This window comes from Leucoraja erinacea, chromosome 4, assembly GCF_028641065.1.
Source record: "Leucoraja erinacea ecotype New England chromosome 4, Leri_hhj_1, whole genome shotgun sequence".
NCBI classification, from domain to species: Eukaryota; Metazoa; Chordata; class Chondrichthyes; order Rajiformes; family Rajidae; genus Leucoraja; species Leucoraja erinaceus.
In genome coordinates, this window is record NC_073380.1 from 43,323,633 (window position 1) to 43,344,190 (window position 20,558).

Genomic DNA, 20,558 nt, shown 5'->3' on the forward strand with positions numbered 1-20,558 from the left:
TGGACAGCGGAACCGGCCGCCACCTCAGCGCCATCCGCCGGCCGGCCCGCCAGCAAGCCACGGTGTCCTCCGGTGGAGGTGGTGATTGGCGGGTCGCTACTGGGCAGAATGCTGGCTGCTCCGTCCTGGGCTCTCTCTCTGTGTCTCTCTCTCTCACATGGGGGTGCATCTTTGACACAGGCGCGTTTTCATTGCCGGGAAATATGGTAATTATGGTCAACAGTGCCATGCAAGTATTTCTGTTTAACCACTTCTTGCAATCTATGCATTCATCTTGAGTCAGATCATATGTCTGCCTCTTTAACCATAAATATTATTCATAAAATGGCGGAATTAAATCCTTCAATGTGCATTCAACCACATTACCTCACAGTACAATACTAATTCCTTATTGAAAATTGATATTTATTTCCTTTGCTCATCTGGCATTGGTGTACCAGTCCAACCTGTTGGACAATCTATACAAGTCGAAACAAGTCAAGTTGATTGTCCGATACATAAGTATGTTGAGGTACAAGTACAATGAAAATTTTGTTTACAGCAGCCTAATAGGCACATAGATTCAGCCAAACACACACAAATATGTTATACATAAATTACATGTAAAATTCTACAAGGCAGTAGAAAAAAACAAAACAACATACCGGTGGATCTGACATGATTTAACATCAGCAGCTCATAAAGACAGAGGAGTTAATTTGGTTTCTTTAATTGTCTTTGCATATAAACAAACAATAATTGTAATTGTAAAAGACAAAAACAATGGCCAAGTCTATGTAGTTTGGAACTTAATTGGATGTTGCACCTGATGGCTGTAGGGATGAAGCTGCTTCTGAACCTGGATGTTTCAGGTTATCCTGCTGTTCCCAATGTGCTTATCATTCGCAATCAATGTTCATTGTGATAATTATTAAATTGAAATTGTAACTGGAAGATATTTGCTCCGAGCCAAGGTTGGATTGCTGCAATGCAGCACAATGTGAAAGCTGAGCATATGTAAAGTATGTAAAAGTTCACTGTGGGCAAGACGACAATCTGAAAAATAAAATCGATAGAAATCAACAACTTAAATTGTCTGAATTATTACAATAGAATCAAGGCCTTTTATGATAATTGCAAAGGAGGAAGTTGTTGTGCATATCAGATTGTTTTCATCATATGTCAGAATGCTAGAGATATTCTGCATATATTAGAGTGGGTGCAGCCCGTGTTTGAAGTTTCTATGTTTGACTCCAATTGTTAAACATAGAAACATAGAAAATAAGTGCAGGAGTAGGCCATTCGGCCCTTCGAGCCTGCACCGCCATTCAATATGATCATGGCTGATCATCGAACTCAGTATCCTGTACCTGCCTTCTCTCCATACCCCCTGATCCCTTTAGCCACAAGGGCCACATCTAACTCCCTCTTAAATATAGCCAATGAACTGGCCTCAACTACCTTCTGTGGCAGAGAGTTCCAGAGACTCACCACTCTCTGCGTGAAATTTTTTTTTCGCATCTCACCTAAAGGATTTCCCCTTTATCCTTAAACTGTGACCCCTTGTCCTGGACTTCCCCAACATCGGGAACAATCTTCCTGCATCTAGCCTGTCCAACCCCCTAAGAATTCTATAAGATCCCCCCTCAATCTTCTAAATTCTAGCGAGTACAAGCCGAGTCTATCCAGTCTTTCTTCATATGAAAGTCCTGACATCCCAGGAATCAGTCTGGTGAACTCTGTACTCTGTACTCCCTCTAAGGCAAGAATGTCTTTCCTCAGATTTGGAGACCAAAACTGTACACAATACTCCAGGCGTGGTCTCACCAATACCCTGTACAACTGCAGTAGAACCTCCCTGCTCCTATACTCAAATCCTTTTGCTATGAATGCTAACATATTAGGGAAACTTAATGGTGCCATATGTTGCAGGGGAACAGAAATAAATAATTCCACGCCACATTATTCCTAGTCATAGGAAAAATGAGCTATTAGGTCAACCAATTTATTTAAAGGAGCACGTTAATTCCAAATTCTTTGGCACCTTTATGTAAAAATTGAACATTTCTTATTCTTGCTGCATGAAAGTATCTGATGGAAGTTCTTGATCACATGTAAGTTGTGCTGTGAGCTCATGTCACTAAATAGATACAAAAGTTTAAATTTAGTAGTGTTATTAATATTTGTGATGTAAAGTGCAGAATGATGAATTGCTCAGTTTCATTTTAATATTTGCATTCAGTACCAGGGGATTGCTGGAAGGCAGCTTTGATTTTACATTCTTCATTGCCCATAAGAGGAGGTCTGTGCTGTAGGAAGGAACCACAGATACTGGTTTAAACCAAAGATTGACACAAAATGCTGGAGCACGTCAGCGGAACAGGATGGAAGGAATGGGTGACGTTTCTGGTCGAGTCCCTTCCTCAAACAGATCTGCCTTTACAGATTTAATTGTGAAAGTGCTCCCATTGTGCGGTTGAGTAAGGAGTTCCTGATTTGAGACCTAACAACAATAAATAATTTAAATTCATCCCATTTAAATAAATTGAACCCAATGAGTTTATGTTTTCATTCTGATTTTGCTTGTTCAAATGCAACTTTTGGAACACCATTGGATTGCTCTTCTCATTCTCTCTTCAGGTGCTTGAGAAAGACTTACTGAATTCCTGTCTGTGTGAACTAATAGCAGCAGTAGTGACTGATCCACCCAGTATTGGGTTTAATATGGCAGATGTACAAGTGATGAAAGGTCTGCCTGATGCCTGTGTTAGGCTTTTGAAAGCTATGGTAAGATCGCCTTTTTGCAAAATGTTAGAAGACAGCATGAGAAAAAGAATCACATTGCAAAGGTAAGATGGAAAATGTTTGAGTGATAAAGAAAATAGATGTAGAATCCCTGCAACTGCATTTACAAGTTATACAAAGTGTTTAAAACCAATTTGTATTTATATGGTGCTCGTTGATTTTGACAAGTGTAATTGAACAAGATCAAGATGAGGTAAGGGGGTGGATGTTGAGGAGAAAGCTAAATATTGGTTATGGCTATGAGAAAAGTTGAGTGTCTGGTTGGCCAAAGACATGGCTACTAATAATGGGAAAATGAGTCAGGTATCTAAGATAAGGAATTGGCAAAACCCGAAGATCTAAAAGGGTTGTAGTGAAGGTGAAGATTATAGGAGAGGGACTGAACCATGAGGGGATAACAGCACGAGGTTGAGTATTTTATAATGTGTTGTGGTATATCAATGTTGATAAGGTAACATGAGGGCATGTGGAGGTAGAATGGCTTCACTTAAGATCTACAATTTTGGACACATTCAGGTTAATGAAGAGTCGAAGGTGGGAGGCTTTCCAGGAAAGTAATGGAATAGTTCAGGTTGAAGGAGCCACGAAGGTGCAGGAAATTTCATCCGTGGCTGGGTAGTTCAAATTGGGATTAAATCAGATGCCATTGTGATGAAGTGTGAAATTCTGCCTTTTACCGTGACATGGGATGGGGATGGAAATACCATGTAGATACATATTTCAAGGCTTTAACCTTGAAGGCAAAGATGGGTGGAGTTCCCACCATCTCCAGTGTGCACTTATTGCTGTTCAGTATACAGTGACTAATGCTGGAAAGATTACTCTTCAATTCACAAGAAAGAGCTTTCCAAGCATCCGAATATTTTGGAAGGCGAAATAGAGGGGGAAATCCGTTTCAAGTGACTAAAAAATGTTAACTAGCACATTGCTTGAAGATTTCCATGACCATCACCTGTGGGAACATTTATATCCTTCAAAAACTGAAAAAAATGATATGGAGAAATTGCATGACAGATATAATCCAATAAGCTATGATAATTTATCTCTAAATGAAAATAAAACAACATTTATGGTGTTTGGTGGTGACAGGGTGAATTGTGAAATAAAATTGAATTTAAATGGAGTTGAAATTGAAAGAGTATATCAAACAAAATTCCTGGGAGTGATTATAGACCATAAACTTTGTTTGAAGCCACATATAGAATACATGAAATGGAAATTATCTAAATTGATTGCTATTCTTTACAAACCAAAGGATCTGTTAAATAAGAAGTGTTTGTATATATTGTATTGCTCGCTTATAATGCCATATATGTCATATTGTGTTGACGTTTGGGGAAATGTATATAAAACAAGTATAGACCCTATAATTAAACTTCAGAAAAGAGCTATTAGAATAATACATAAAGCTTCTTACCGTGAAACTACAAATCCAATATTCATAATGTCCGGTACCTTAAAATATTTGAATATTGTGCATGTAAAGACATTAGAAATACTTTTCCGAGTTAGGAATAAAATCCTTCCTGTTAGTATTTAAAAAAAAATTAAATCAAGAGAAGGATATTATAATTTAAGAGGGTTGTGTATTTTTGAAACATGTGAAGTGAGAACCAATATAGATGTGTCTCAGTTTTGGGAGTCAAATTATGGAACGGCTTAGTGATGTGTTGACATTTTGCAGCTCTCTGTTGAGTTTCAAAAAAGCCTTAATGTAAAATAATTAAGGATAAAATGTAAAATGATTAACATGTAAAATAAGTAAGGATTACAATTTAGAGTAAAACATTTTTTTCTTTCCTTTGTAATGCTGATACTCTGGGATATCTTATGGATTGTATAGGATAGGCAAAAATAAGCTTTGTGGCTTCAGCGTATTCCTTTTTCGGTCATTGATTATATGAATGTTGTGTGAAATGGATACAGTGTTGGTTCATATTCACACAGATTGTAAAGTTTTGTTCTTTTTAATGTATGACAGAAATAAATTATTAATTCATTCATTCTATTCATTCATTCATTCATTCATTCATAATTATTTTGTAATAAATAATGAAAATACAAAGGAAAATTATTGTCTGAACAATTTCAGCATGAGATCTTGCATCTGAATAATCTTTTAATAAAGATACCTAAACAATGATTAAAACTATCTTTTCTATCTTCAAGTGATAGTTAAATGTTTGCATCACTTTATTTTTTTAGACTCCCAAAATTTGCAATAATTTTTTATTAATTGATATTTTATTATATTTTACAGCATAGAAGATCTGTGCAGTGTGAATCTGTACAGTCAGACTGATCATGACAAATTAAGTTCCATCCTCTCAGCATGCAAACAGCTTTACAAGGCTGATCTTCTCAACACTGTGTTGAAGTGCCAGGTAATTTTCAAATATCGCAAGATCACTGACATAGAAAGTGTGTCACTCATCTGTAAGCGATTTCCTTGTATCTGAATAATTCCTATACAAGTGGCAGAAGTTGGGACAGAATGCTTTTGTTATTGAACAAGTACATAAGTATGGCTTTTCATGCTGTACCTAAAGATCAGATCCAAAAGTTAGTTGCGATGAAGAGTTATTTAAAAATATTTCAATTTTTTAATCCTGAACATTGTAATTTAACACAGACCCTGAAGAGTATAATACTCTAAGTTCCATTGATAAACAACAAAAAGGATGACACAGATATGCGGTTAATCTAAATAGAAAACTGTAAGCTCAATTGGATTGAGTACCCTTTGACATTAAAGATTTTGTGATTTGGTTTGTTATTACATTCTGAGTTATTCTTGATAAGGTGCCGACTGCACACAGATCTAAAGTTTTTCCCAGGAGCTCTTGTTCATGCACCATTGCTCTTACTGTGAAACTTATCATTACTCATAGAGTCGTACAGCATGGAAACACACCATTCAGTCCAACCTGTCCATGCCATCCCATTTGCCTAAGCTGACCATGGGACTTCAGACCCTTCTTCATTATCAATTTCCTCTGCAGATGCTGCCTGATCTGCTCAAGATTCTAGTATTGGCAGTTTCTTGTGTGTCCACAGCTTTAACTTGGTTGGAGAGATAGCATATGCATGCATGTCCCTTAAAATCATTCACATTTGGCTGGTTTCAGGGTGTTTTATAGTGTTAGTGGATGCATCACATGAGCCCTTGTGAGCTTTGTAGAATAGAGACTACATAGGGGTACAAGTGCACAGTTCCCAAAAAGTGGTGACACAGGTTGACAGGGCAGTGAAGGGAGAGTTTGGCATGCTGAATGGTGTAACATGACATCTCAACTATTGTACTCAATGCCTTAACTGATGAGGCAAGTGCGCCAAACTCCTGAATCATTTGGTTAATTTTTCATTTTGTGCTCGGGTCTAGATACAAGACCCATGATCATTGCATTTTGTAAATCCAATTCTTTATTACAGACAGGGACTCATGGCGTGCCACTGAATTCAAAGCTCTTATTAGCTATCTACAAAGGAATGGCACCTGGAGATGAGAGGAAATCCCTGCCTTCAATAGACGTTAGCAGTAAGGTGTTAGTGGATGGCCTTTTACAACTGTCTTTTTCCCTTGGTGTGCAGGTATGTGAATGTGACATGAATAAAAACTTGATATGTCAAAAAGTGACCTGTTTTCATTTCTCCATAAAATATTTTATGCCAGAGAATATACCATTGGTTGCTACACATTTTACTAAGACCAGTATCTTAATTCATGTCAAACTGGCAGTGTAATCTGAAACAAAAGGATTTTCTGTTTCCAGCAACTTCAGTATTTTGAGTATAATTAATGTGTTGACTTCAAACATTGTTAATTTACTCTGTTTTGTGAGTTGCCATTGGATTCAACAAAGTTACCTAATGCTTGTTTTTTCTCTATTAACCATCTACAGAATAAACTACATTAACACGGTTTTGAACAATCATATAAGGAACCGCCAGCTGACTGGCTGCCTCTTCACATGGATATAATTTTCTAGTACCACATCACTTTAATCAAGCTTTGTGCCACCTCTCCATTTTGTTCACCTGTGAAGAATGTTGAGAGGATTAATTGCCTTAAAGGCATAAGATGAATGTTAGTTGTTGCTATTGTAGACGATTGGTTTAGATTTGAAGATAATTTCAAAATGGCGTTTTTAATATTGGTGGGCATTGAAGTTGAAGCATACTTAAATATACTTTGTCTCCTGATTCTGTAGTGTGAAGAACTGGTCTCCTTGCTACTGAACACAGTGGAACTCTCAGTGCCACTTTCAGGGGCATCACAGAAAAATTTCATCAAATTTTTCCATGGTGAATATTTCTACAATTTGTTTCCCGAAACCATTAACACTGAATTGTTCGGAAACCTTAACTCTTCAGTTGCCTTGTTAATGAAATCGGCAAGTGAAAACTCTAAAATGGTAAGCAATTTTATGTGACACTTATGTAAACACCTTTGGTCCAATAATAACATTTTATGTTAATTGGCATATGATGTCCCAGTATTAAAAGTGAAATACTATAATATATACAAGCAACCACTGCGGGGGGGGGGGGGGGGGGGGGGGGGGGTGTGGGGAGGGTTCCCAGTAAACAGTCTATATCGCAATTTACTGTAATTCAATGATGCATCGTCTACACATGCGTTAAGAAATGAGAATTTTAAAAAAAGTTTTTTTATTTACTTCACACATATTTGGAAGGAACACATTTTGGTTCCATATCCCATGTTTTTTGATAGCGATTTGGGAATTATGTAGGGGCAATTTTCCTTTACCCACGCTGCCATAATGCCTGTACTACTGATGAGGCAATTTGATGTTTTTCAATACGTGTGGAGGGTGCCTTTATTACTCGCAATCTTCTGTATTTTTATTTTGAAGGGGTAGTTCAGTGGCGAAGGTTGCTACCTCACAACTTCAGTAACCCAGGTTTGATCGTGCTGGGTGGCATGGTAGCACAGCTGCAGGGATCAGGGTTTGATCCTAACCTGGAGTGCTGCCTATGTGGAGGCGGCAGGTTCTTTCCCTGAGCACTGTGTTTTCCCTGGCCTTCCTCCCACATTCCAAAGAAAGGCCATGATGGAGAGCTTAAGAGGAGAAACAAGAGAGACTGGATCTTATGTTTGACATAGACTAGATGAGGAATAGAAAAAGCAGAGCTCGTTAAAAGTCGGTAGGACAAAAGGACAAAGAAGAATTGGTGGGTTTGTTTCATGGGTACATAAAAATAAGGAGAATGGGAGGCGAGGATTCATTGGGTTAAATGGCCACCCTGAGCATTGTTTTGTTTAAAATAAGATAAATATCCAGACAAATACTCTGACATTATTGTCGTATAACTAAGTCCGGAATCAAGAGTGTTTAAATGCCTTATTTACCGACAACAGATTAATTAAATTCTTACTTGCAGCAACTAAATGACCTACGTTCACAATACACACAAATAATGTTTAATCAACTTTAAGAATTCAATAAATTGATAACTGTGATATGAGTGCAAAAACCAGAGTCCTTAGGGTACCCAAAAACAATCCATAGTTTATAGTTAAGGTTAGGTGTGTGATGTTTCAGAGCCTGATGGTTGTTGGGAAGAAGCTATTCTTAAATCTGGTGCTCATGGCTTTCAGGCTCCTGTACCTTTTTTCCGATGGAAGGAGCAAAATTAGAGCATGGCCAGGGTGGTGTGGGCCTTTGATGATATTGGTTGCCTTTTTGAGGCAGCGCTGTCTGATGGCAAGTAACCACATAACCTGGGATGTGGCCCAGTACAATAACTCACCAGTAAATGCTTCTAAAGTCATGAAATGAGGATAAGAGGATTAATTTTATGACTCACCACTACACGCATCTTTAATTTTACTTTTCTTCACTGTACAGCAAAGAAATACAGGAAGGAATTGTGCAAAGCTGAATTTGCATTATTTGATGAAAACTAAGATTTTTGTACATTTCACATTCTGGATTTGACCAGAATGGTTCCATTAGTGGGAGAGTCTAGGACTAGAGGTCATAGTCTTCGAATTAAAGGATGTTCTTTTAGGAAGGAGATGAGGAGAAATTTCATTAGTCAGATGGTGGAGTATCTGTGGAATTCTTTGCCACAGAAGGCTGCAGAGGCCAAGTCAGTGGATATTTTTTAGGCCGAGATGGATAGATTTTTGATTAGTACAGGTGTCAGAGGTCGTGGGATGAAGGCAGGCGAATGGGATTAGGAGGGAGAGATAGATCAGCCATGATTGAATGGCAGAGTAGACTTGTTGGGCCGAATGGCCTAATTCTACTCCTATCACTTATGACCTTATAATGCTCATTATTTTACAGGTGAGCACCGTTCTCAATGGAATGCTTGACCAGAGTTTCAAGGATCACATTGTACGAAAAAAGCAGGGTACTCTCCTGGTCAACGCTGTACTTACCAACTGGTCAAAACTTGAGTCTTGGTGGTCAAAGGGATCCAGCTCTGAGAGCAAGATGGCTGTCTTGACACTCCTTTCCAAAGTGCTACAGGTATATTTTTATGGGCCAAAGGGTCTGTTCCTGTGTTGCACTGCTGTATATTTTGTTTATCGACACGGTATATGCCTTATAAATGTAAATAGAATGCAACCAGCATTAGAAAAATTAAATATTAAGGCATGACATCGTACCTTCACAGGAGCTGTATTGTACAGGGGAATGATAAGGATGATCTCAGACATTAGAAGGAAATGAGGAGAAGACGTAGAATGATAAACTGGACACTTCATATAATCATACATCTGACAATAACTAGACTCTTGGAAGTTAGAGAAAAGGAGACGGGAGTGCAGAGAATGGGGATAAATGGTACAGTGGACGAGGTGTTTGAAGATAAAAGAGAATGCACCAAAAATGAATCATACTTCATACTCACACCTGATGACAATAATTATTGCATCATTCATAGTGAAAGCTTTCTGTGTACTTCAAAAATGACTGCTGAAATGACACAATGAAGAATAAATTGGAATGATTCTAATTGGAATGATACTAAGGTAAATTCTGAAGTAGTCTGAAGAAGGGTCCTGACTAGAAATGCCACCTAATGAGATTGAACAAGGGTTCTGACCCTAAACGTCGCCCATCAATGTTCTCCAGAGATGCTGCATGACTCGCTGAGTTACTCCTGCACTTTGTGTTCTATTTGAGTTTCCAGTACCTGCAGTTCCTTATGTTAGTAAATTACATGGAAAAAGACTGAAAGGTCGAGAGACTCCAGAACAAGCTGTGAATTGTACAGGCTGACACCTTTTTTCAGATTGAAGCAACAAAGGTGGAAAGGCCATGATGGAGAACTTAACAGGAGAAACAAGATAGATGTAAACTGGATCTTGTGTTTGACATTGACTAGACGAGGAATAGAAAAAGTAAAGCTCATTAATCAATGTGGACAAACAAATTATAAAAGCAAAAAGTTGATGCATATATGAGGGGAATAGATGGCATGAATGCACAGTCTCTACTCCGAGTAGAGGAATCAAGAACCAGAGGACATAGGTTTAAGCTAAGAGGAGAAAGATTTAATAGGAACCAGAGGGAGGCACAACTTTTTCACATGGAGGGAGATGGGTGAATGGAATGAGCTGCCAGAGACAGTAGTTGAAACAGGTACTACAACAACATTTTAAATATATTTGGATAGGTACATAGATAGGAAAGGTTTAGGGACCTATGCTCTGAAACATCTCGATCTGAAGCTGGCTCCTTTCTCTTTTGCATCAAGCTCTGATCAGCTCCCCTTTCTGTTTTACAATGGCTCCAAGATCTCTGATTAATTCTTATGTAATTATGTTTATATTTCTTCAGGTCGCACTCCACCATATCTCTGAAAAGGTCCTCCAGGTTCACTATCTTTAGAAAACCAGAGTTTTCTTTTCTCTGACTTGCAGCCATAAAACATTGGGCACAAGAAAGTGCAGATGCTGGTTTACCAAAAAGACACAAAATGCTGAGTAACTCAGCAGGTCAGACAGCATCTTGGAGAAAATGAATAGGTGACGTTTCATGTCAAGGCCTTTCTCCAGACTGAGAGTACGGGGAGAGGGAAACCAGAGATATGAAAAGATGCTAAGAACAAATGAATGGAAGGTGTGAAAAAAACAAATCAAAGCTAGCCAGATGATCAAGGAAAGGTGGAGCCCACAATTGTCCATTTTCTGAATTTCCTAAACCCCACCACTGCATCACTATGTTTAAGACTCATCTTAAAATCCCATTATTGTGAAATGCATTTAGACTATTTTTCTGCCCGAAAGGTACTTTTATTAATACAAGCGCAGGATACATAAATCTAGGTTGAATCTGACTGATTTGTGCTACTGATACATGCACGGATAAATAGATGAAATATATTTTAAATTAATGCTTCATTATGTTTAGTGTGAACAGTTTTGCTATTTGAATTTTCTTTCAGATTGATTCTACAGTATCTTTTGGCGACAGTCACGAAGCATTTGAATTGGTATTCCAAACCTACACCACTATATTAACGGACTCAACGTTAGCTTTAAATTTGAAGGTATGTTTTTCAATTTTGGTGGTGGTGGGGGAGGGGAACAGCTAAGTAAATTGTATCTGAAAGGAAAGTAATGGTTTGGAGATTCACATGGGGCTAATGAGAAGCTGAAATATCATGAACACATATAAAAATGTAAACTTTTTTGTACAAGGTTGGCACAGCAGTAAAATTGTTGCCGTACGGGCCTGTCCCACTTACGCGACTTTTTCGGCGACTGCCGGCACCCGTCATAGGTCTGTGCAGGTCGCCGAAAATGTTGAACATGTTGAAAATCCAGCGACCAGAAAGACGCTATGACTCTTTGGACGACTGAGGAGACTACTCACGACCATACAGGCGACATGTCGCGGGGTGAAGCTTATATGGTCGTGAGTAGTTGCCCAAAGAGTCGTACCTTGTTCTGGTCGCCGCTGGACTTTCAACAAGGAGGGGCAAAAGAGCTATTTCTGAGAGGGACTGCAGATGCTGAAATCTTGAGCAAAATGCAGTGTTGGAGGAACTCAGCAAACCAGTATCTATTGAGGGAGATGGATCCATCTGTTTGTTTTCCTCTCTGCAATTTTGTTTAATCATAGTTACTCATCATGGAAACAGCCCTTCCGCCCAACTCATCCAAGATGTCTATCTGAGCTTGTCCCATTTGCCTGTGATCGGTTCATATTCTTCCTATCATGTATCTGTAGTATCCATTTAACTTAACAAAGTATATTATAATTATATCCAGTTACCTTTAATTTTAACTGCCTGTAATTATGTGGGTGGGATTTATACGTAGTCTGGGGGTGTCCGTGGCTAGGTTTCTGGTGCAGACTCCCAGATAGTTTTTAGTTTAATTCGATGAAGACTAGGGGAAAGATATAGTTTTTGACCATGATCACGAGCATGATCACGACATGATCTTGAGTATGATTGAAACGTATATATGTTGGAAGATGATGTACTTATACAAGAAGTTTTTAGGAGTGATTTTACTGTTTTGTACTATTATAATAAAGAAACTATCGACGGCTTGGAATGTCGCGTGGAACTCATGGAATTCGTAAGATAACCTTCTGAACCATAGTCAGCATATTAGTGACTATCGAGGACTAAAACCTTGAGATGTTGTAATGACTGTCATAGAAACATAGAAACATAGAAAATACAGTAGGTGCAGGAGTAGGCCATTCGGCCCTTCGAGCCTGCACCGCCATTCAATATGATCATGGCTGATCATCCAACTCAGTATCCTGTACCTGCCTTCTCTCCATACCCCCTGATCCCTTTAGCCACAAGGGCCACATCTAACTCCCTCTTAAATATAGATAATGAACTGGCCTCAACTACCTTCTGTGGCAGAGAATTCCAGAGATTCACCACTCTCTGTGTGAAAAATGTTTTCCTCATCTCGGTCCTAAAAGATTTCCCCCTTATCCTTAAACTGTGACCCCTTGTTCTGGACTTCCCCAACACCGGGAACAATTTTCCTGCATCTAGCCTGTCCAACCCCTTAAGAATTTTGTACGTTTCTATAAGATTCCCCCTCAATCTGTCACTACATTAGAGTTGAAAACCTCCTTACTACTGGAGGCAGAAGATTTGGCTGTATATCTGTGTAAGATTACTGCCAGAAGAACTGGTACCGTAGAAGTGGAACTGAAGGACTGGTTCCGTAGAAGAGGAACTGAAGAGGCTAAGCCTCTGCCAGAGATTATAGCTTGACCTGGATTAGAGCCTACCCGTCGGTAGGTTAATCGACACAGCCACTCGACTTATCTGAAGATCGAAGACTTCACTGACTGAGTAATCTTGAGTAACGAACAACTATGGCACTATGCTATAAATTTGAAAGCTGGAACGCTTTAATTCGAACAGCTTCTTAATGAGATGCTGTGAAAAGCTTGACTGATTTGTCGCATTTTAAAGTGATTAAAAAAGCTCAAACGAAAAGTCTATGAGATATACTTAAGTTCAGCTAAAGTTTTGGAAAGCAGCCAAGAAGCTTGTTTGCTAGCCAGTCTGGATAAAGTCAGGTGCTTGGCCTTGAGATGTTTTGGAGTTGAGATGTATTTGCATTCTTTCAACATAAGTCAGCTCTGCACTTCGAAAATAATTGGATGTTTACATTAAGAATCAGCTAGAAGACTGAAGGTACACAAAAATGCTGGAGAAACTCAGCGGGTGCAGCAGCATCTATGGAGCGAAGGAGATAGGCAACGTTTCTTGCTAGAAACTGTCGCCTTGGAAAGAAAACATGAGATAAGGGCAGTTGAAGAGAGAAGCCGAGGAATTGGATAGAGAGGCTGCGGAAGAAGAAGAACAGCTGAGGTGAGAGAAGGAACGGCTGAAAATGGCCATGTTGCCAAGATGAAGAAAGAGGTATTGGTGAGTTGGGGATCAGGATGCGGCTCGAATGTATACCTGAAGAAGAGTCCCTCAGCCCAAGAAAGCAGCTGGATTAAATCTATGGCCAGAGTCCATCTGGTCTTGTGCCTTTGAGCACCCACTGATCCTTAACATCCGGTGGCGCTGCATGATGGCTGCCTCCACCTATAGACTGTTTGTCTTTTTATCTTTTTTATTTTTAGTTTGTTTAAAGTATGTTTTTGGAGAATTATTTTTAATATTTTATGTGGGGGAGGGGGGGAGAGTAAGGGGGAAACCGTTTTTCAGTCACTTCCTTGCGAGGATGCGACTATTATCCGAGTCGCGCCCTCGCCCCCCTCCTCGCGGCCTACCAATTGGATTGGCGCGGCCTTTCCTGCCGGGGACCGGACCAGAGCTTCAGCAGCGGCGGCGCAGCACTGGATACATCGCGGAGCGGGCGATGCCTTACCTGGGATCGCCATTTGAAGCTCCGGAGTGTTGGGACTGCTGCTTCAACATCGAGGAGTTGTGGTTTGCAGAGCTCCCAGCGCGGGCGGCCCTGACTTCAACATCGTGGAGTCCTGGGACCCTTTGCCGAGGGCTGCAAGTGTTGACTCTCCGCCCAGCTCTGCCTGTGGACTTCGGGAGCCGTGGTCTCCGATAGGAAGTGGCCGATTCGGAGGTCCAAGCCGCTGAGGATGTTCTTCTGTTCAACGTTAGAGAATATAGAGAATATCAACGAGGAGGTTGATTGAACTTTGGTGCCTTCCCTCACAGTGGCAAACCTTGATACCGCTGTGGGGATGTTTATGTTGTGGACCATCGTGTTCTGTGTGTTTATTTGTTTTTATTCGTATGACTGTATGGGGAAAAAGCATTTTGTTGTCTCTGTACTTGAAGACAATGACAATAAAGTTGAATTAATTCAAATCAAAGCCTTATCTCAACAACAGGATGTTAAACTGAAGCAACAAATTTATAGGCCTCCTGATGAGGCTCGTAAACAAACCACCAATTCGGCTTCCTCATCAGAGGCCTGATATACAGGCTCGAGCTGCCTATCAATCATTTGTACCCAGACATGGACAAACAACAAGCCATGTCGCTCGTGACGAAGCTTACCCAAGACACCACCCTTCACAGATTCCTGTTCAATATACATATGTGCCCAACCAGAGATCTCAAAATGAACTCTTTGAATTGGTGATGAATCAAATGAAAATCAGCGAGCTCATAGCTCAACAAAATATCCTTTCCACCTACCTCCAAAGGAAATTCCTACATATGACGGTGATCCTTTGCATTATGAAACATTCATAAAACGGTTCCAAGAAAGTGTGGAAATGAAAACGACTAATCCGGGAGATCGTTTAAACTTTCTTGAACAATACACAGGCACACGTGCAAAACAGCTTGTTACTAGTTGTCTACATTTGCCTGCAGAAGAGGGCTATCTAAAGGCAAGAGAGATGCTCAAAGAATAGTTTGGTAACGAACAGAAGATTGCTAATGCTTACATCAGGGGTCGGCAACCTTGATCTGCATAGGGGCCAGGACGCAAGTCTGTGAGCAGATGGTGGGCCACATCTATCACGTGTACACATGGATTCCGCCCGGATGGCAGACATCAAATAACGTGTTCACAGAAGGTAGACAAAAATGCTGGAGAAATTCAGCAGGTGAGGCAGTCTCATGCAATCCTTGCAAGTCTCACCCGCTGAGTTTCTCCAGCATTTTTGGCTACCTTCCATTTTCCCAGCATCTGCAGTTCTTTCTTAAATGGGTTCACAGAAGGTGCGCGCCCGTGCCGGCGGCTTTGTGCAGGATGCGGTACAGCCAGAGCTCAGCACTCGGCGGGCCGGATGATTATGGGGAAAGAAATCCGCCTGCGGGCCGGATGATTTCGAGTTACGGCCCCTGCCTTACATGAAGAAGGTCTTTGCCTGGTCAGTTATCAAGGCGGAAGATGTGGAGGCATTGCACGAGTTTGCGATGTTTCTTAGAAGTTTTTGAAACTCGATGAGCAAACGCAACCACATGGACGAATGGAATGTTGTTGGTAATATGCAGACTATTATTCATAAACTGTCCTTCAGACTTAGAGAAAAGTGGAGAGATAAGGCAGGCCAGATACAGGAAGATGAAAACCGAGAAGCCATGTTTCCAGATCTGGTGAATTTCATAGCCGGGGAAGTACGATTTATGTCAAGTCTACGCCATGGGAATATTCAAGATCCAAAATCAGCGAATGTCAAAGGTTCTACCTTAACTAAAACATAAGTAAGACCAGGACCTAAGGGAAGTAGTTTTGCTACTGCTGTAATACCTGCAGAAACAAAATGCGAAAAGAAAGGATTTGCATCTACTATTAAGCCACAAGGGTTTTGTTTGTGGTGTGATAGAGCTGGTCACCCCATAAAGTGGTGTCTAAAATTCAAGAAGAAGGAATATATCGAAAAGATGTACTTCTTAAAGGAGAAGGGGATCTGTTTTTGGATGTTTGAAGAAAGGACACATGGTTAAAGACTGCAAGAGTCGTATGACTTGCGATAAGTGTAAACAGGATCATCCTGGATTACTTCACACTGAACAGAAGAAAAGTCAAAAGTCAAAGTAGCCTTTATTGTCATTCAGACCTTGTGGTCTGAACGAAATTTTGTTGCCTTGCAGTCCTACATATCGTACAAAATGACAAAAACACACAATAAACACAAATTAACATCCACCACAGTGAGTTCACCAGGCACCTCCTCACTGTGATGGAAGGCAAACGTCTTAAGTCTTTGTCTCATCCCTTCTTATTCTCCCTCTGCGCCGAGGCGATCCAGGCTTCAGATGTTATGACCCCGCCGGGCGATGGTAAGTAATGTCAGTCCTGTGGCTGAATCCGAGCTCCGCGAATGGCCCGGTTCAGCTCCGTGGCCCGGGGTGGTCGAAGCTGCCGAAGCTGCGGCCCTCCAGTCCAGCGGATGCAGCTGTTGTTGCGGGAGCTCCGGAGAACAGGTCCGCAACCTGTGACCTGCGAGCTCCCTACACTGGGGCCGCGGTCGGGTCCAGTGGCCGCTGCTGCCGGAACACTGCCCCAGCTCCGAGGCCAGGTCGCCGCTGCCGCTGCCCCAGCTCCGAGGCCGGGTGGCCGCTGCCCCAGCTCCGAGGCCGGGTGGCCGCTGCCCCAGCTCCGAGGCCGGGTGGCCGCTGCCCCAGCTCCGAGGCCAGGTCGCCTCTGCCGCTGCCCCAGCTCCAAGGCCGGGTGGCCGCTGCCGCTGCCCCAGCTCCGAGGCCGGGTGGTCGCTGCCCCAGCTCCGAGGCCGGGTGGCCGCTGCCGCTGCCCCAGCTCCGAGGCCGGGTGGCCGCTGCCGCTGCCCCAGCTCCGAGCCGGTTACCGCTGCCTCTGCCGCTGCCCCAGCTCCGAGGCTGGGTGGCCGCTGCCGCTGCCCCAGCTCCGAGGCCGGGTGGCCACTGCCCCAGCTCCGCTATTAGGCCTTGGACAAGAAAAGTCGCACCCCCCCCCCCCCCGAAGGAAGAGACCAAAACATGTTTCTCCCCCCCACCCACACACATACACAACCTAATAAACCAAAGATTAACTAAAGCAGGACAAAAGAACAACAAAAAAAAAGAAAAAAACAGACGGACGAAAAGAAGCCAGAGGAAATAGTACAGGAGAAGCCAGCTACGAGTGATGATGGCACCTCACCTCAGATAAGTGCACATATCGGGGCTGGGGTAGAAACCTGTATCTTCTCTATCTTACCTGTACAGGTAAGGAACAGCAAGACAAATACAGTGTTACAAACATATGCATTTTTGGATCATGGTATTTAGGCTACCTTTTGCACAGAAAGCTTGATGAGAAGGCTGGGCATAACAGGAAAAAAGGTTAAGATTCTATTGCGTACCATGAATGAAGAGAAAGAGTGCGTTAGTCATCACATTACAAATATGGAAATATCTAGTCTGGATGAAGACAATTTTATACCAATATCTGAGGTGTTTTCACATGAGACCATGCCTGTTTGTCATCAAAATTACCCAGACATGAGAACTTGAAACGATGGCCTTACTTGAAGGATGTCAAGATACCTAAAATAAATTCTGGTATCGACTTACTTATCGGAACAAATGCTTTGAAGGCATTGGAACCTATACAGACTGTGAGCAGCCAAGAAGATGGACAGTTTGCTGTGAAAACCCTACTAGGATGGGTTATCTATGGCTCCTTGAGAAGGAACAACGAATGCAGGAACCAGAAGAACCACCCTGCTGCTGCTGTCAATCAAATATCTACTGTTAAATTAGATAAGCTGTTCACCAAGGAATACAATCATGATTTCAGTGAAAGTACCGTTAAGGAATCGGAAGAAATGTCCAGAGAAGAATCCAAGTTTTTGGATATTATGAACCACTCAGTAAAGATTAGGTATGTTACAAAACCTACCTGAATCGTCATTGGGAATCTGCCCTCAGCCATGTCGGCGATTTTGGCGCTGTTTGGAGGGGGCGGGTTTAAAACGCGATTTTTACTAGGCTGTACTAATCGCACATGTTCAGCCTAGTAAATCATTAACGAAAAATCGCTGCAAGACCCAGTCGCAAAAGGTATTATTAGTTTTATAGGCCTCGATAATATAGTTATAATAGTTTTAAAATTACTCTCTGATTTCGCAACCTCTCGCAGCCCCAGGGTTTTATAAAGCAAACAATTAAAGGTATGTACCTTATTTTTACATTAAATGGGGCATATATATAACCCTGAATATAAAGTTATCTATAGCGAGTAGTTCATTTTGGGCTTTTTATATCCCGCAGTATTTTTCTCGGCATTTGAGGGCACTAATCCAGCGCTATGTCAACGTTCTAAACCAGCGCGTTCCACATGAACCCACTAGAAAGCCGATTTAAATGGGCATTTATTTACAGCAATTGAACACTAAATTCCTTCCATTTGACCTATAAATTAATGTAAATTAGATATAAAAATCATGTTATATTGTGAATTATTTGTGAATAATCTTTGGACACTTAGGCTATTTAAAAATGTTAATCTTTCCTTAAGAAATGGGCGTTTGACTATCCAAGATCACAGCTTTTTTGTAATGTCCATTGAAAATCAATAGGGAACAAGATGCTAATTTCCGAGTATGAAAATGGTCATAACTTTTTTAATACTTGAGATATGAAAGTGAATTTGGTGTCAAATTAAACTTATTGTTATGCTTTATCTGATGGGATAAATTGCAGACTTGATTTTTTAAATCTCAAAATTTTGTAACATAAAGATGATGCTGACTTTGTCCAATGATTGAGTAATGAGGAAGGGTTAGTTAGCAGTCTTGTTGTACATGCAACCTTGGCCAAGAGTGACCATAATATGGTTGAGTTCTTCATTAGGATGGAGAGTGACATTGTTAATTCAGAAACAATGGTTCTGAACTTAAAGAAAGGTAACTTTGAGGGTATGAGACGTGAATTGGCCAAGATTGACAGGCAATTAATTCTAAGAGGGTTGACGGTGGATATGCAATGGAAGACATTTAAAGACTGCATGGATGAACTACAAAAAATTGTTCATCCCAGTTTGGCAAAAGAATAAATCAGGCAAGGTAGTACATCCGTGGATAACAAGGGAAATCAGGGATAGTATCAAAGCGAAGGATGATGCGTACAAATTAGCCAGAAAAGGCAGCATACCGGAGGACTGGGAGAAATTCAGAGATCAGCAGAGGAGGACAAAGGGCTTAATTAGGAAAGGAAAAATAGATTATGAAAGAAAACTGGCAGGGAACATAAAAACTGACTGCAAAAGTTTTTATAGATATGTGAAAAGAAAGAGATTAGTTAAAACAAATGTAGGTCCCTTGCAGTCAGAAACAGGTGAGTTGATCATGGGGAACAAGGATATGGCGGACCAATTGAATAACTACTTTGGTTCCGTCTTCACTAAGGAAGACATAAATAATTTGCCGGAAATAGCAGGGGACCGCGGGTCAAAGGAGTTGGAGGAATTGAGTGAAATTCAGGTTAGCCGGGAAGTGGTGTTGGGTAAATTGAATGGATTAAAGGCCGATAAATCCCCAGGGCCAGATAGGCTATATCCCAGAGTACTTAAGGAAGTAGCTCCAGAAATAGTGGATGCATTAGTAATAATCTTTCAAAACTCTTTAGATTCTGGAGTAGTTCCTGAAGATTGGCGGGTAGCAAACGTAACCCCACTTTTTAAGAAGGGAGAGAGAGAGAAAATGGGGAATTACAGACCAGTTAGTCTAACATCGGTAGTGGGAAAACTGCTAGAGTCAGTTATTAAAGATGGGATAGCAGCAAATTTGGAAAGTGGTGAAATCATTGGACAAAGTCAGCATGGATTTACGAAAGGTAAATCATGTCTGACGAATCTTATAGAATTTTTCGAGGATGTAACTAGTAGCGTGGATAGGGGAGAACCAGTGGATGTGGTGTATCTGGACTTCCAGAAGGCTTTCGACAAGGTCCCACATAAGAGATTAGTATACAAACTTAAAGCACAAGGCATTGGGGGGTTCAGTAGTGATGTGGATAGAGAACTGGATGGCAAACAGGAAGCAAAGAGTAGGAGTAAACGGGTCCTTTTCACAATGGCAGGCAGTGACTAGTGGGGTACCGCAAGGCTCAGTGCTGGGACCCCAGCTATTTACAATATATATTAATGATCTGGATGAGGGAATTGAAGGCAATATCTCCAAGTTTGCGGATGACACTAAGCTGGGGGGCAGTGTTAGCTGTGAGGAGGATGCTAGGAGACTGCAAGGTGACTTGGATAGGCTGGGTGAGTGGGCAAATGTTTAGCAGATGCAGTATAATGTGGATAAATGTGAGGTTATCCATTTTGGTGGCAAAAACGGGAAAGCAGACTATTATCT

General features: G+C 41.1%; 1 protein-coding gene across 1 annotated transcript in view; it reads left to right on the plus strand.

Moving 5' to 3' along the window:
• prkdc (protein kinase, DNA-activated, catalytic subunit) overlaps window positions 1-20,558 on the plus strand; it is a 249,275-nt gene that overhangs the window by 93,515 nt on the left and 135,202 nt on the right. The window contains exons 33-38 of the mRNA XM_055634106.1: window positions 2,620-2,828; window positions 5,045-5,168; window positions 6,217-6,375; window positions 6,996-7,199; window positions 9,102-9,287; window positions 11,212-11,316. Coding sequence (XP_055490081.1) covers window positions 2,620-2,828; window positions 5,045-5,168; window positions 6,217-6,375; window positions 6,996-7,199; window positions 9,102-9,287; window positions 11,212-11,316 — 987 coding nt within the window. The remainder of the gene's footprint in view (window positions 1-2,619; window positions 2,829-5,044; window positions 5,169-6,216; window positions 6,376-6,995; window positions 7,200-9,101; window positions 9,288-11,211; window positions 11,317-20,558) is intronic.